Genomic DNA, 17498 nt, shown 5'->3' with positions numbered 1-17498 from the left:
GTCAAGGTTACCATGACATCGAGCATATTGTCTGGTCGTGTGAGGTCCATCTTGTCGCCAGAACGAATTTAATAGACTCCCTTCGGGCCCGAGGAAAACCACCTAATGTTCCAGTGAGAGATGTACTAGCAGTGCTAGATTTGGACTACATGTTCGAAATCTACCTTTTTCTAAAAGCTATCGATGTTCGCCTATAATTCTTTTTATTTTCATGTTTCCCTTTCTTATCCTCTTTTTCTTTAAAATAAAAGTGTTAAGCTAAGCACATAATTGTAAAAACAAAAACGAGTTTGGCTCTTTAAAACCTGAAAGTATGAGCCGTTTCAAATAAAGATTTACAAAAAAAAAAAAAAAAAAAAAAAATGCTCCACACTCTAATTCTCCCTGACTCAGATTTGAAGGAAAACAATTCAAAATGCGACAAAACTGGGGAAACTCAAATTTTGATTAGAACGACACAACTCAGAAATGAATAATGGGGGTTTTCGCGAATTCTGAGTTGTTTTCAATCAGGCATTTTTAAAGAGCGTCTTAACGATCTGAGCCAAAACTACTCATAATTTTTGAAATTTCGACACGGTTTCGAAAGGGATTATTTTTTTTTAAAGAACTAAATTGAAAATTCGGTTTCAAAAGAAATTAAACAAATGCGTGAAAATTATTTTTATTTTAATTTCTAGGCGTATGCGTGTTTGTTTTGTTTTTTTTTAGGACTGAAATTGGCTTGAAGGGACTGAAATTATTGAAGCGAAATAAGTTTCGGTGAACAGAAATCTGCATTCAGGTTGAGCCTGGGACCCACGGCTCTTCAGCCGGGCGAGCGAGTGTGACCAGCATTTCTAGTTGGGCTGAAGCAGCAGAAAGCAATCCCGAAATGTAACCACAATCACGGAACCACACAGAACCTGGAAAATTCATCATTGTTTAGCAACGAAATCTTCGAGGGATTCGGTCTAAGTTTCCGACCGCCGCAGATTACTTGATGAGCCGAAACCGATGCTTATTCGTTTTTTGTCCACGAAACCACAACATTCTTCTGCTCTTCCTGCTTACAAGCCGCTGTTCCGAAGCCTTCATGGGTGTTGAGCAACAGTTTCCGGGGGTTCGTTTTGATGAAATCTGTCACCCGATTGTCAATGTGGATTTCCAGCTGCCGGATTCGGTTTAGAATTTCTTTGTGCGGCAGCTGGCCCCATCGATTTTGAACCGATTCGACCCGTCTTGGTTGAACACCCGGTTGAAAATGATAACATCCCGTTGGATATTCTTGGAGACGGACACCTTTCTGCCGTTATTGAAGTAATGCTGAAATGAAAAATGAGCAAAATTTAAATAACCAATATTACACACTTCATGTGATGTTTTTTATAAAAAAGCTTGTTGAAATTTTAAGATAGGAATTCCGGCTTTTAAGTTTATATTTTTCGAAATTACGGTAGCCTCAAAGTTACATATAACTGTTGTACAAGGTCAAGGATGGTAAACGTTAAGTGATATTACAAAATAACATAAACTAAACAGTAGGTTGAGTTTTTTTAACAATTTTTGAAATTTATTAGGTGGTAAATATGCGCTATTTCACATTATTAGACAATTAGTTAGGTATATTAGAATTAAATAAACTTAAAATTTATGTTTGACATCTGCATATGAATTACTACTTACTTATTGTAGATCTGAATTAAAAGAACTTCGAAATTGAATATGAAATGAAGATGAAGATTGTTACTATTGAATAACCTCAATCATCAAAATAAGATTGTTAATTTGAAATTTTTAATGTGTAAAGCGAAATACCTCGCTTGTATGAACCCTTTGATTGCGGGAAAAGGTTTTAGGTGGAAGAGGTGCTCGAATCGCTTGCACAAGTCTTGCGGGAGTCTTGCGTCTAACAATCGCTAACCTTTGCAGATAAGAAAACCATATTTAGTGTTTAAAATACCATATTAGGCTACCATTTACTATCTTTTATTGTGTCTTCTTTTTTTGTAGCGCTTAAGTTGACGCTGAAAAGAAAATGTAGGTGGAAAGATAGGAGGAGAGTAGTGAGCGATCTTGAGAAGTTAGTTAGCCCATCCTGCAATGCATCAAATCCATTTCGGATAAAAATAAACAGAATGCAGTACAAGATAATGAACTAACCCTTCATGATACCAGTTGAAGGAAAAACCAGTGGAAAAACGTTGGCGGGTTGAGACAGGTCGCTTACACTCCCAACGAAACTAACTACAATTTTGTATGGTATTTAAAATATTAAAATTAAAATGGACAACCCTCACCATGTTATAGAACTCTTCAGGTGTTGATTAAATCCTTGGGATGACAAACACATCCTTCTGGGTTAATGTTGTTAGAGCACCTGCAACGGTTCAGGTCTAAATATTGGTTTTAGGTATACCAGTTTTAGCAAAATTTTAAATTTTGGAATCGGCTAAAACACGCGCTCCCCACCGGTGTGATAGCAAATTTAAAACAGGTACACTTTTATTGCAGACACTCAATAATTGAAAAGAAAAAACTCATTTTAATTGAAAAATTGCTAAGTTTTGAGTTTCACACCGTCTTAATTGTATCAGGGTTTCATTAACTTAAAGTCTTTTTAATAAAGTTTGTTTGGAACAAGTAGAAATGGATTGACGATTGAATACCTTTCTTTTTCCAATTGACTTCGACCGATTTCTTCCAGGCCGTAACGAACCCCCATGTCGAGCTTTGTCTATTTTGACTAGTTTCAGCTTGCTTCATTGACAACGACCTGACTAGTTTCGACCAAAACTTTGGCTCATTGAACAACTACCAGTTGGCAGAAACCAGTTGAAACCGATTTTTATCTATGATTGAACGAAGCTTAAAAAGCCAAAATGCCTATACGCAGCGAGAAAAAAAGCTTAATTGAAACAAAAAAAAACCTTTTTCTTTTAAAAATTGACTCATTTTGGGGTGTTGATTCCAAATATTAATTTAGTTTACCAGTTCTTTTTTATAGGTAAAAATTCATTAAACATATTTGTGCTTTTGTTTGGGCAAACTAAACAGATTGACAAACATGCTCCTTTTATGTATTCTTAAGTAGAATTTTCATAATTATCAGTAGTTTGTAATGTAGCAGACGGCTTTTTAGCCAGAAATTGAAAGGAATTTTTTCTAAGAATCATGTCAGTTTAGTCAATGTTATCGAACAATATATCATATTTCATGGTTTTTATATTAAAATGGTGAAATATTATGGATTATAAATATTGTTAACAACTTTTGACAAAAACCGGTCATTACACGGATATTCAAATTTTTTAATTTTTTTTAAAGTTTATTGTTGTTTTGCATTAATTTCATTAGAATGTTTCTGTTATTGAAAATGAAAGTTCATATAACGTTTGAACTCGAGAAACGCTGACTGGGCTCACTAATTCGTTGAGGCTAAAAGCTATTTATTGAAATATGAAGTCAAAAATAGTTTGACATAAATTATTTATACATGATACATGGTTTTTGTTAACATGTTTTCTCAATTTGTGTTACGTATTGACCGATTTTGGCGAGAAAAAACATTCAAATAACTTCTCAAAAAGAAACAATTATTACACCCAATGCTACCCAAACATGTGTGAAAATAATCTTCATTGGCTAAAATTTTCTCACCGTGAGCTCCAAACGTCTAAATCGGTCTGTCGTATATTTTGAAATCCTGTTCCAAATTTGCTTGAATTTGGAACAAAGGCGTATAACTGTTGGGAATTTTGAAATCGATAACTGTGCTAAAACAGCAATTTACGACACCGGTGCCAGCCGAAATGTTTTAGCGTGGTCGAAAACCGTGTTTTGCACCTACCGTTGGGACAGCCCTTAGGAGTTGGCTTGAAGGTTGTTCGACTTTTCATTCGACATCATCAGAAGGTAACATGAAAAGAAATACAAAAAAAGAGAAAAAGAAAAATAGGATATTAGTTCATATTATCTACCAATACCTTTATAATACGAAGCCTAGCTCAAACTTAAATTAAATAAAGCTTTAATAGCTTTATTGATTGCTTACTTATGAACAGAACATGAAATGCAAAATGCTGTTCTTCTAAAACCTCATCACTTATTGTGGTCAGCTTCTCTGACAAACTAAACTAAATCTACATATTAAAATATACCGTGTGCCTATTTTTAAATTCCCGAAATCAGTTATCTGGACTACCACCCACTCATTGCTGTTCTTCAAAATCACACATTCTATCATCTACTTCCATAGATGAATTTCAAACCCAACCGGAAAATGTAAAGATCTGCCCAAAGTGGATAATTAAATAAAAAAGCAAAAAGTGTCTTGCCAAATATATCATATTCTTCAACAACAGCATTCTCATCCAATGAGCCTCTAGTTCTTGTAAAATGATTGATTTAAGAATAAACCAACACACTTACTAGAGCATTGGAGAGGAGAATACCATAACCTTTACCTAACATCGCAATGCTTATAATACTTTTTCTCTACCTTTAATTCCATAAAACTAAACCAACTACCTAACCAAATGAAATATGTCCTATTGAAAGTATCAACTTTTATAGGTAATGGCAAATTCTGATACTTCCACTATCGGATGTTGCGGTTGTTCTGCAGAAGGGAGGGCAAGTGTTTCAACTCCCATTCATCTTATCAATATGGTTCATAGAAAAAATATGGGGGCCGGACATTCGGCCGAAGGCCGATAGGCCGAAAGATGTTAGGCCGAAGGTCGCTAGGCCGAATGGGTTGAAAGGCCGACGGATGTTCGGCCGAATAGGACAATAGGCCGAATGCGACATTAGGCCGAATGTTATTTGGCCGAATGGTCATCAGACCGAATGGGCGATAGGCCGAATGGTCATTAGGCCGAATAATCATTAGGCCGAATGGTCGTTAGGCCGAATGGTCATTCGGCCGAAAGGTCACTAAGCCGAATGGTCATTTGGCCGAATGGTCATTAGGCCGAATGGTCATTAGGCCGAATGGTCACTAGGCCGAATGGTCATTAGGCCGAATGGTCACAAGGCCGAAAGATCGTTAGGCCGAATGGCCATGAGGCCGAATGATCGTCGGGCCGAATGGATGCTAGAAGGTCGTTAAGCCGAATAGCCACTAGGCTGAATGGTTGTTAGGCTGAATGGTCGTTGGACCGAATTTATGCTAGGCCTATAAGACATATCGCTTTCTTGCATGTCGGGCCGCTCAGTAGTTAGGCCGATCAGTAGTTAGGCCGAATGATCGTTAGGCCGAATAATCAACAAGCCGAATGGTCATCAGGCCTTATGGATTGCCTTGTGATCATTCGACCTAATGACCATTCGGCCTTATGAACATTCGGCCTAACAGCCATTCGGCCAAACGACCATTCGGCCTAACAGCCATTCGGCCTAGCATGCCGACATGTGTAAAAGATTTCTTATTGACCTAGCAACCATTCATGACGTTCATTCATCCTTATGGCCATTCGGCCTTACGACCATTCGGCCTTACGACCTTTCGGCCTAGCATCCATTCGGCCTTACGACCATTCGGCCTTACGACCATTCGGTCTTTCGACCATTCGGCCTTTCGACCATTCGGCCTTTCGACCATTCGGCCTTACGACCATTCGGCCTAATGACCATTCGGCCTAATGACCATTCGGCCTAATAACCATTCGGCCTAATGACCATTCGGCCTAATAACCATTCGGCTTTATGACCTTTCGGCCTAGTGATCATTCGGCCGAACATCCTTTCGGCCTTGCGTCCTTTCGGCCTAACAACATTCGGCTGGATAACCGTCGGCCGAATAACCCATTCGGCCTAGTGGCCTGTTCGGCCAGATAGCCCATTCGGCCTAACGTCCATCGGCTGAATGACCTTCGGCCGATTGGCTTTCGGCCTCCTGACTTTCGGCCGAATGACCCAGCCTCAAAAAATATACATCTCTGAATCTACCGTTGAATTTAAACTAAATAAAAATGTCCTGCACCTCTTCTAATTTAGGTCATATTAGGACACCATGTTTAATAAGATTGTGTGTCACGACCCTCTCAGGAAAATGATGTTTCAATACATCATTTTCACAAACATACATACATACATTATTGGTATAATTATGCTTTTTGGAAATATTAAAAAAATGTCCGACCATAGGCAAGTGTTGTATATTATCGTTTACAAAATCTTTTAATTGAAATTTGTACTTACCCTAATTTTTTCGTCATCTGCAACTTTCCCGTTCTATTCAGTTTCCGATCGCGGGAAGATCGCGGCATCTTCCCATCCGATAAACATATCGGCTAGCCTTTTAACCAGGGCGAGATGTTCGTTTAACAATTGCCGGGCGTTGTCCGTTAGGAAGATTCACGCGTGATCGACCAGGTAAATTTTACTCGAATCCTTCGGCCGTAATCTGGCCTCATTCGTGACGGCCATTGGTTAGTTAATCCTCGCGGCGTCGAGTAATCGATGTTTCGACATTTGGAAAAGCTCCTGCTATAGGTGTTCCTGCAACCCCGAAACCTCTAGTTAATATTTGTGTTCGGCCAAGAACGCGTAATCGTTTTGCCATTCCATGGTTCCTCAAACTCAACGGGGAGCAAAATTTGAAATGTTGGCCGGCTTCTGTAACGATTCCTAAAAGAAAAGATGAATCGGTTTAATTTTGTCTTTCTTTAATTGGACACACATAATTGTTATCTGAATTTTAAATATTATCTATCACAGCATCTATGACGTAATTAAAAGTTTCATGTACTTACCTTTAGGTATTTTTTCGCTAAATGCACTCCGACCGTCGCATTCATTTTTCGCTATTTTTGTTTTTTTCGATATCTCTGAGTTGTTTTTATCAATTTGCCTCCAAAAAGTGTGCGTCTTTTCTAAGTCCCAGGATTTGGAGCTCGCTAGATGAAAACAACTCAGAATTCTGAAGGTTTTGCACTCAGTTGTTTTCATCTTCATACATGGTGCGACTCCTGAACAAAAACAAATCAGTCTCTGAATAATTTGAAATTACCGTGCAGAAAAGAAATTTGTGTATCTTTTTTTTTTTTTTTTTTTGCAGGAATTTATCACTAGGTGGTATTTGTGTATCGATGAGCTCTAAAGACCAAAAACAGCTCATCCGAACGAAAATTTGGAGGCTAGAGAGGCTATTCAAGCCAGAAAACGATTTCACGTCACTCACTCGAGTCGCAGAATAAGCCCCAGGATTCGTACTTCCTGTACCTAAGGGATATATTTTTTCCTTGGGAAATCAATCAAAAGATTACGCTTTCAATGGTAGTGTTTGTTGATAGTCATCGGTCACATGTTTCTGCACCAACACTGGAGCTCTACATGGAGAATAAAATAATTATTATTTGCCTACCACCAAATTCAACACAAATTACACAACCTCTCGACGTGTCTTTTTTCCGGCCTTTAAAAGCACAATGGACCAAATTACTGGTCGAGTTGAGAATATCCAATGCAGGAGAAAATTTTCCAAGAAAATTACATTGCTCCACCTCTGAAAGGCGCAACGGATAATATGAAGAACATAAAACAAATACTTATAAACGGATTTAGGAAATGCGGATTGTTTCCGTTCGATGCCGAAGACATTAACTATTATTCTTTTGTGGCAACAAATTCAACCGTCTCCTAAGAGACTAGAATCCAGAAAAATTGTGGAACGAAAATCGACAAGGGAACACAAACTGAAGACATTTCTCCAAAGGAACCTTTACTGGGCATCCTGCTTGAGGAATGAATGACCCCATAGCTGTTAAAATCCCAATGATCAAATAAATAAAAAAAAATCCTGCTTGAAGGTTTGGAACCTTATTTAATTGCGAAGCAGGTACAGATATTCATACAACATGAGCACAATGCGGTTTGAGATGGTCCTCTTCAAGATAGACAACTTTTTATTTTGTGGAAAAAACTAAGAGATATTTTTAGACCGTTTGTGAGAATTTCTGCCTCTATTTTTTCCTCACCTGTATTGAAACCACTTATAGAGGCGCATGTGATGTAGAACCTCGTGAAAATTCTTTTTCAAAAAATTTCCGTGTACCGATTCCAACTCCACGTAAAGCATTCCGCAAACCTAGGTTGCAGCCTCCTGTTCTCTTCTCTCTTTGCGTTCCTTGGAGCCTTTCTTGTACTGCAGCACCGGTTCGTTGATCAGCGGAAAGTCTGGCAGCCTGCTCTCCGGAAGTATGGTGCCGATGCAACGGACGCCATACCTACCTAAGGATCCAGCGCCGATTGACCGGCGCATAGGGCTGAGATAAAAGATCTCCACTGCTGGCGATCCGGAGCCAGCGTCTTCACTTGCTGCCAGCCAAGGTTCTCGTCAACTGTGCGGATTTCAGCGGCTAGACTTCGCCGCCACGAGCTTTTGGGCCTGCCTCTTCTTCGATGCCCATCTGGATTCCAGTCAAGCGCCTCTCTGCAAATCTCGTTTTCATCTCTTCGCAGCGTGTGCCCAATCCATCTCCACTTACGTTCTCGAATCTCGATTTCTAGCGCCTTTTGATGACACCGGCGATGAAGTTCAACGTTTGAGATCCAGTTGCCAGGCCACCAAGCGCGGATGATGTTCCGCAGGCAGCGATTCACAAAAACTTGCAGTTTTCGCGTCGTCACCGCATATGTGCACCAAGTTTCACACCCGTACAGCAATACGGATTTGACGTTTGAGTTGAAGATTCGGATCTTAGTTCGTAGAGAGATCTGGCGTGACCGCCAGATGTTTCGGAGACTCGCAAACGCAAATCGGGCTTTTCTGATCCGGGTTTCGATGTCCTTCTTGGTACCACCATCAGGCGTAATCTGGCTACCAAGATACTGGAAGCACTCCACTGTCTCAACCTGTTGTCCAGCTACCACGAAATTGGAACGATTTCCTGTATTGATTTCCATCGACTTGGTCTTTCCGACATTGATTTTGAGACCTGCTGCCTTGGAGCTTTCGGTGAGGTCATCGAGTTTGCTCTGCATGTCTTGTTGTGTTTGGGCGAGCAAAACAATATCGTCTGCCAGGTCAAGGTCGTTCAGTTGCTCCATGGTTGAAGGATTCCACGGCAATCCTCGGTTTGGTCTACAGTCAATCGATCCAGTCAAGATCTCATCCATTACGATGAGAAAAAGTAGCGGTGATAAAATACATCCTTGTCTCACTCCAGCAGTTACCGGGATTGGTTCGGACAAGACACCGTCGTGCAAGACCTTGCACGAAAATGCCTCGTACTGTGCTTCGATGAGATGGACTAGTTTCTCTGGGACCCCTCTTCGTCTAAGAGCAGCCCAGATGTTTTCGTGGTTCAGTCGGTCAAATGCTTTTTCGAAATCAACGAACACCAGCAGAAGAGAGTCCTGGAATTCGTTGATTTGTTCCAGTATTATTCGTAGCGTTGTGATGTGGTCCACACATGATCGTCCGGATCGGAATCCAACTTGTTGCCGTCGGAGTGTAGCGTCGATTTTCTCCTGGATCCTGTTCAGGATCACTTTGCAGAGTACTTTGAGGGTTGTACAGATCAAAGTTATGCCACGCCAGTTACCGCACTCTGTTAGGTCTCCTTTCTTCGGGACCTTTACGAGGATACCCTGCATCCAGTCGGCCGGGAATGTTGCAGTATCCCAGATGTCAGCGAAAAGACGGTGCAACATTTGTGGTGACAAGGCAGGGTCGGCTTTGAGCATTTCAGCAGGAATGCAATCGATTCCAGGTGCTTTGTTGGATTTCATGTCCTTGATTGCCGCTTCTATTTCAGCCAGCGAGGGCGCTTCCGAGTTGACGCCATTAATGCGACTTACTGTGGGCGCCTCGAGCTGCGGGTTCTGTTGGCCATTGCTATTTGTAACTTGGAAAAGTTGATCAAAATGTTCAGTCCAACGCTTGAGCTGATCTGTTCGATCTGTCAGCAGCTGACCTGCTCGGTTTTTCAGCGGCATTCTTGCATTATTCCTTGCACCACTAAGGCGGCGAGAAATATCATAGCCTCCTGTGATTTCCAGCAAATCCTACGATGAGTACGACGCACGGATAAATGAGGGAAAAACAAACAGGAAACGCACCCAAAATAATTTTCACTTAAAAAATAAGTGACATCTGTAGTAAATTCTCGCCATACGTAATTTCATTTGAATTTTAAGTGATGGGTCAAGTGAATTCACTTAAGTGACCGGTCAAGTGAATTACACTATGACGTTCGAGTGAAATTTATCTGAATTTCTATGTAAGTTTCTAGTTAATTATCTCTCGCGTTTTTAAATAAAAGAACATTTATAGACACCACTTCGATTTCAAATACTTACATTACACTCAGAAAAATACTATTATGTATGCCATAAGATTCTCTTATGAAGTGGCGCCATAAGAAAAATTAATGAAATTTATAAGATTGTCTTATGACGCGAATGAATTCTGAAGATGAACGCCTACTTCAATGAGAGGTTGTTGCTTTTCATAAGAGATTCTTATGGAAAAGTAAATCACTTTCTAATAAGAAAAATTCTCGATATTTCATGCTGAAAACATTCACTTTATTGTTTGCAAAATTCGTTTAAAATTAAATCCTTCATTGTCACCATCAGCAGCGCATCAACAGACGGCCCATCAAGGTTTTTTTGCCGCATCTTAATCTTCGACCTTTCGTTTTTTGCCGATCAGCTTGCTGAAAAGTAAACAAATAATGTATTTTAGTTTACTAATATATTCAACGTTCACACCAAAAACATCAAATCGAACTTACCATTCCGGAGATAACAATAACATTTAACATTGAAGGAAAACTATAATAACTATGAATTGGCGATTGCTTCGTACTGTTAGATGATGAAAAAAAACTGATGCTATGAATGAATGTGTTCATCATTTTTTCACAATGCCGTTTCTTCTATTTTTCATAAGAACATCGTATGAAAATTGAAAGAATTTCATAAGACTCTAATGAAAAATTAGTTTGGACGCAAAAAAGTGGTTCATAAGATGTATCTTATGAAATTTATAATAAGATTTCCTCTGAGTGTACGCTTTCGCCATAAATTTATTGATTGGAAAATTCCATCGTAATCCCAAGGCAGATCGGCTACTGCGGCTACTGCGACTTCTAAATCTTCCCTGCTGCACCGAAAAAACTTTTCACATGAACGCTACGTGAAAATGTACATGGATTTTTGCCACCATGAAAATCACATGAAACTTACGTGAATTTCAGGTAGCAAACAGAGCTCGCGCAGCAAGCAAATTTCACGTAATTTTCATATGAGTTGTATATGAAATCAACGTAGATCGAATGTGGTAAGGGATTCGTTCTGCTACATGTAATTCACGTAGATTCCATTGTCATATTAACGTAGGGAGTTTTTTCAGATATTATAACTAATATGTTTTGATTTTGATAGTCATCTTTATTGTCCGGCAAAATTGCGCTTGTCCTTGCGTAACATTTGCTTTTTCCATTATCAGTCACTTCAGTCACACAAAATTTGGCATTTGTTTCGCCGCTTTGACGAGTGCTTAGCCCTGTCAGCTGCCTCAATTTTTAATCCTGTAAAAAAAATATCAAAAATGTAAATAGCTAGCACACAACAAAATATTATTACTTACGAAATAAATATCAACTTTTCCATCACTCAGATTTTTTTGTCTTCATGCACCAACTGTCGGATCCGCGCCATATTGAAAACTGTATTCCTTCACACAGATTTTACGTGAATGAGCCATTCAGGCTTACGTGAACATCACATAGAATGCACAAAATCCCTCTGTACTTGACGGATCACTGGATTCTCACGTAAATCGAATGTGTCTTTATTTTGACAGCATTCAACTATATGAGTTTCACGTAAGGATCAAGTGATTTTTTTATAACTCCTAAGTGCTTCACGTAAACCAAGCAAAAATTCACGTAACGAGTGGCTACGTGAAAATCCAGGTAAATTTAACGTTCCGTTTTCGGCTGAGTGTGCAAACCAGAAAATCTGTCCAGTCCAACACGGAGAAAAAAGTACAGTTATTCCAACAATATTCCGCCTATATTGAACTATATTTCTGATTATTTCTCGGCTAACTATAAATCTGAAGATTTAAACTATATATATAATTGATTATCTGATTGACATTTTGCGTTCCATATTAGTTATAATAGAGTCAATTATAGTTGTATGATTGATTTTATGCATTCAACTATAAATATAATAGATTCAACTATAATCGAATGATTGAGGTTGTGCATTTAACTATAAATATAGTAAATTCAATTATACTGGTACAATTGGTTTAATTGTAAATATAATAGATTCCATTATATTTCTATGATTGATTTTAATCGTTCAACTATAGATATTGTAGAATCAAATTACGTTTATTTTGGTAGTCATCATATTTATTGTTCAAATTATAGCCACTTGCTAAAATTATTCTATCAATTTCAAATTTTGTATTTATTTTTTTATCATAAATGCCACCTACAATTAACAAAGATCCGCGCGTTTCTGTTTTTAACTTTCGCCAGCAACCTGCCATCGCTGTCCTCGGATAGATCCTCGCAGGTTGATACTTCTTGGCTCCGGACACTTGGGCTGGGTTCCCGGCTCCGTAAATTTCGAGGTAGCAGCATTTCGAGCCCTTCCGGCCAACACATTTTTTTTCGAGAGCCTAAAAGCGGTCTGCTGTGGTGAAATGATATGAAATTTCCTTTTGAACGGCGTAGAATCCCATGGAATTAAATCTGTTGGAACAACAGAGATGGGAAAAAGAGAAAATAGAAAGTTATTGAAAGAAAAATAAAAAATAAACTATCTCACCCGTAGTTTTCCTATTTTTTTTGCCACCGGTAAACGCCAGCAGGCCCTCAGATCGATGACGTTTTCTGTACTCGGGGGCTCCCGGTGGAAAATTGCGCTCCTCACGAGATAATTTGTTGATACCTTCTTCAGCTGCCAGCAGATTACACCAACCGACGCACATATCACTGGAAGGGCAAACCATATCACAGGTCAATCCGACTGGGTTACCCACTTTAGACAGCGAGCTGCCTCACGAAGGGCGGCCCTTTTCGTCAGGGTCGTGTGCTTGATGTCCGCGCTAGGAGGCTCTTAATATCCGGCAGGTCCTTTCGGGCCAAAACACTAGCAAAACTCATGCTGAGATGTTTTCCTTTCCTCGAAGTTTCGTCGGTCGTTTGGCCGATGCCGACGGGCTTGTTCCTATAGGATTGGTTCCTTATCGCAGCGCAGCACTTGAACTTGGACTCGAGGTAACGTGAACAATACAAATAAAGTGGCAAACAACTAAAAACCTGTTCCGGTTCCGAATCATAGTTTTCTTTATCTTTTATGAAGTTGTATTCGCTTTAAAATGTCGAATCAGTGACAAAGACTATATGCCGAAGAATATAAAGTCATAAAATTCAATAATACATACATTTGTTGGAAATATATTTCAATTAAATTTCAACTTAACTTCGATGTTTAGTATAGTTGAAAACCAAAATTCAATCATACAATTGTAGTTGAATCTATCATATCTACAGTTGAATCAATTATACCATTACAATTGAATCTATTATATTCATAGTTGATTGCATAAGGTCAATCAGCAGTTTGTAGTTGAATCTATTGTATTTATAGTTGAATGCATAAAATAAATCATACAGTTGAATGCATTATATTGATAGTTGATTGCGTAAGGACAATTAGAAGTATGTAGTTGAATCTATCATATAAGTAGTTAAAAGCGAAAAAATCAACTGCGTTTCGATAATTGGTATAACAAGCTGAAATAATTGTAACAACTGTTGTCTTTTTTCTCCGTGAACCCACAAGCTGAAACATGATAACACCTTTAAATAACTTTTTCTTACATCACGTTTAACACAAACTACCGCCAAAATCGCCTATTAAAGAATTGGGAAAATCCATCTTTAAACGCTGCTCTTTGGAATTTGCCATTTTGAACTCTGAAAATATTTAAACACAATCACAACCCGACATTCACTTGAAATTCAAGTGATGGGGAAGTGAATATTTTTTCTCACTTCAAATTCAAGTGACGACTGAAGTGAAGGTGGATGAATTCACTTGAAATTTAAGTGACTGCCAAGTGAAATGTATATGTCGCACTTGAATGGAAGAAAATCACTGGATCCTAGTTTTTAAGTGAAAAATCATGTGTATTTTAAGAGTGAATTTGGGTTCAGTGCGGGAAAAATAATTAAAAAAAACCAAGGATCTCAAAAAGAAATGTTAAAGAACAAATTGTTGTAATTGTGCTTTATTGATTGAGGTTCTGTATGACGATAACAGGCGTTAGAAGGTCTGACCGAATAAAGCGGAGTCGTCAACAGGCCATAGATTCTACAGCTGCATGGATCATGTTTGAATTAAATGAATAGTTATCGAATCACAAGATTTTGCATGAATTATAATTTGTAAATATACTTGAAGAATAAAAGATGGTCGTGTCTGAGGTTTTCTGTTAACGAGAGTCGTTATAAGATCGTTCGCGGTTGACCCGAATCCGAATGTCAAAGACGACAATAAACAAGCCTCCAGTTCCAACATGGGTTCAACCGAATATTGGGAGATGCCACGAACTGAATTGTTAGGGGTTTAGTAACATTTTGTAAAGCTTAAATAGAGCTATTTACACCTAAATTATAAACTCCCCAAGTAACCCTTAAGCCGTTAAAAATAGCCCTAATTCAGCCTCATAGTCGAATATAGAACCTACTTACAAAGCCTATTTAGCTCTATATTCCACTATAGGGCTGATTAAAAGCCGCTTCTGGCGTATATTTCGGCTCTTATGCGGCCTATTAAGAAATGTCAAAATATTTTGGCAGTGGGTACAACCCACTGAAAATAAAAATTAAATTTGTTTATGTTTTCTGTCTGCTTTCCCCCTGGAGCTTTAGCTTTCTATTTCCTATCTCTCTCTCTATCTCTCCTTTTTCCAGCTGAATTTTTTTTGCCGAACGGAGTAATCGTGCCCGAACGGGAATCGAACTTCTGATATCTCGTTTTTCAGTGCCTTTGCTCAATGAACCATCTCATCTGCGCATCAAAGTAGGAAAATATAACATACTTAAAGAGGAATTTCTCCTCGGTAGCCTTGAATGATATCAACTGTAATCAGTTATACTTACTTCAATCACGATGAAAAGAAGATTACTAATTCAAGTTTGGCGGAGAAAAAAAGAACAGCAGATTTTTAGAATTTTTGATTTATTTATTAACATTTTAAGACACAAAATTTTTCTCTAACATAATATGTTTAGAACTAAAACTTTGACAAACATTAACTTTGAACACTCGAAAATTAGGGCCATTAGATCTGCATCTTCTAGAAACAGGGTCTTAGGCACAGTGCGGAGTTACCCCGGGCGTACATGCATCACCCAGAAAAATTTATCCAGGTTCTTCCTCTATTCCACTTCACGGTCTTCAGTTATCTCCAACAGCTTTGAGATGTCCACCGTTGCCTTTTCGTAGTCGAAAATTGAGCGGGTCATTTAAAGCTTCTCCTAGAACAGCCTGATGCTCGTCCTTTTCTAACACTGAAGACATTTTTGGCCGCTAACAGAATTCACCTCAATAGAAAGCTAGGTTGATTGAAGATTGTTATGATTTTAGATTACTGTTTTTACTTCTTTTTTTGGTAAATGACACCCTCAAAGCCGTTCAAAGACACTAACGGTTACTAACAAAGCTCATATAGGGCTTATTTGAAGTTTGAATGTCACAGGGCCAATAAGCATTTGTAGACGTTATATACGGCTAATAGGCACTGAAATGCTGATATACTGCCCATATGTGGTCTATAACAGTGCTTAACGGTTTGTTGGGTCGTAAATTATTTAACTCGTCTTTCTTTATATCTCAGCCTTCGTCCAGCGGCAAGGACTACGTCGTTCATCTGAACAAAATCAAAGACGCGGCTGGAGCGGAAGAAAACCAAGGTCTACTGGATATTGATAATCAACAGGTCTCGCAGCATGCCCTCATCGAGACCCGGGTGCTTCCGGGAGGATTCTACGTCCTGGGAATCTTCGTCATCAATCCGAAATCCATCTTCGAAGACCAGAACCTGCTGCGAAAGGTGAAAACCATGCTTGTTGATATGCGACATACCTTCAGCTCCAGCGCTCTTCTACAAGGAAATTGTGACGATCTGGATGGCGGAGAGAAGTTGGTGTTCTACTATTCATCCGGCAGTAACGTGTTTGGTTGCAAAAGTATTGCACTCAAATCGGAGAGCCTTTCGGTGAAACCGTGCGATTGGAAGTTTCAGGAACGGGCCACTTCCTGGCATGTGATGAGCACATTTTTCGAAACCGACGATGTGTTTTCGCTGAAGAAGAAATCCGTTGATCAGTACGATACCGAGAGCAATCTGACCGAATGTGTGGAAATCTTGAAAAAGGATCTGGATGATGGAATTATCTTTTTCGACGGATGTTCCAGAGATGGCAAACGACTGGTTGAGGCTTCTTTGAAGGAAAAGAAGGATGATCCGTTTATCGTACATATCTATTTGAAATCGGTATGTTGGGTAAAAAATTGTTAACTGCATTGAAATTTCATATTTTGCTTTTTTCCAGAAACCAGACCAAGATATAGCGAATCGAAAGATAAAAACCTTCCCAGGAACCATGAAATTCGAAGGAATTGTTAGCAGCAAAGTGTTCGTTCATCCGAAAAATACCTTTGCCGAGGTCGAATCCTTCATCCGGACGGACATCATTCGCTCACTAATGTCCCGGATCCAAATCCACTGTGATTCCTTGGTTCAGTCGGAGGATTCCGTTCCGGATATTATCATGCTGAACGAACTACCCCGACGAATTTATTTCCCCATCCGCCCGAAAGTACATCAGATCCTGTTCAGCGAGTACCTGTTCCGGGAAGAGCCGAAAGAAACCGCCATTCCCCAGATCCGGGAAACGTTGGACTTGGCGGTACTTCCGAAAGAACTCAATGCCACCATCGAAATCGAAGCAGAAATCAAGGAAGAGGAACGGCACGATGCCGAAGAGTGTAACCTGACGATGAGCAAGAAGCCCAAGGTCAAAATGGATCCGATTATGGTGGGTGGGCTGGCAGCCATCGTCGTGCTTGTAGTGGCCATTTTGGTATTTTTAATCACGAAATAATTCCATTCTTTGCGTGTGTCTGTGAACTGTTTTTTGGAAATACCATTCGATTTTATACTTATTTTTGGATCTAATCGTTGAATAAAAGTATATATTGTTATATCTAAAAATCGGTAAGATTTTTTTTTTTAATTAAGTTTAAAGTTAGTTTTTTCGAATGCATATGGGGTAATACTATTACAAGGGACTGGATTTCCTACCATTGTAGGTTTCTGAAAGTATGAAGCCTTTCACTCATGAATCATCGGACGTGGAAGCGTTTCAAATCAGAGTCAAACTACTCATACATAGACAGGATTCGTTAACGATATGGGGGATCTCGAGTTCTTTATATAAATCTTCTGTAAAAAATTGTATTTTGTAAGCAAT

General features: G+C 39.1%; 2 protein-coding genes across 2 annotated transcripts in view; one reads left to right on the top strand and one right to left on the bottom strand.

Moving 5' to 3' along the window:
- The window catches only part of LOC129754998 (protein odr-4 homolog), a 30302-nt gene extending 13063 nt beyond the window's left edge, over positions 1–17239 (top strand). The window contains exons 2-3 of the mRNA XM_055751285.1: positions 15860–16519; positions 16578–17239. Of these exons, the coding sequence (XP_055607260.1) occupies positions 15860–16519; positions 16578–17129 (1212 nt within the window). The 3' untranslated portion in view covers positions 17130–17239. The remainder of the gene's footprint in view (positions 1–15859; positions 16520–16577) is intronic.
- On the bottom strand, positions 12247–13497 carry LOC129754999 (uncharacterized). Its single transcript, XM_055751286.1, has 2 exons — positions 12781–13497; positions 12247–12704 (listed from the first exon to the last, which is right to left on the bottom strand). The coding sequence occupies exons 1-2, from the start codon at positions 12962–12964 to the stop codon at positions 12475–12477; spliced, it is 414 nt and encodes a 137-aa protein (XP_055607261.1). The 5' UTR covers positions 12965–13497; the 3' UTR covers positions 12247–12474.
- Positions 17240–17498: the final 259 nt, after the last annotated feature.

Source organism: Uranotaenia lowii, chromosome 3, assembly GCF_029784155.1.
Source record: "Uranotaenia lowii strain MFRU-FL chromosome 3, ASM2978415v1, whole genome shotgun sequence".
NCBI lineage: Eukaryota > Metazoa > Arthropoda > Insecta > Diptera > Culicidae > Uranotaenia > Uranotaenia lowii.
This window is presented reverse-complemented; position numbering and strand designations above follow the sequence as displayed.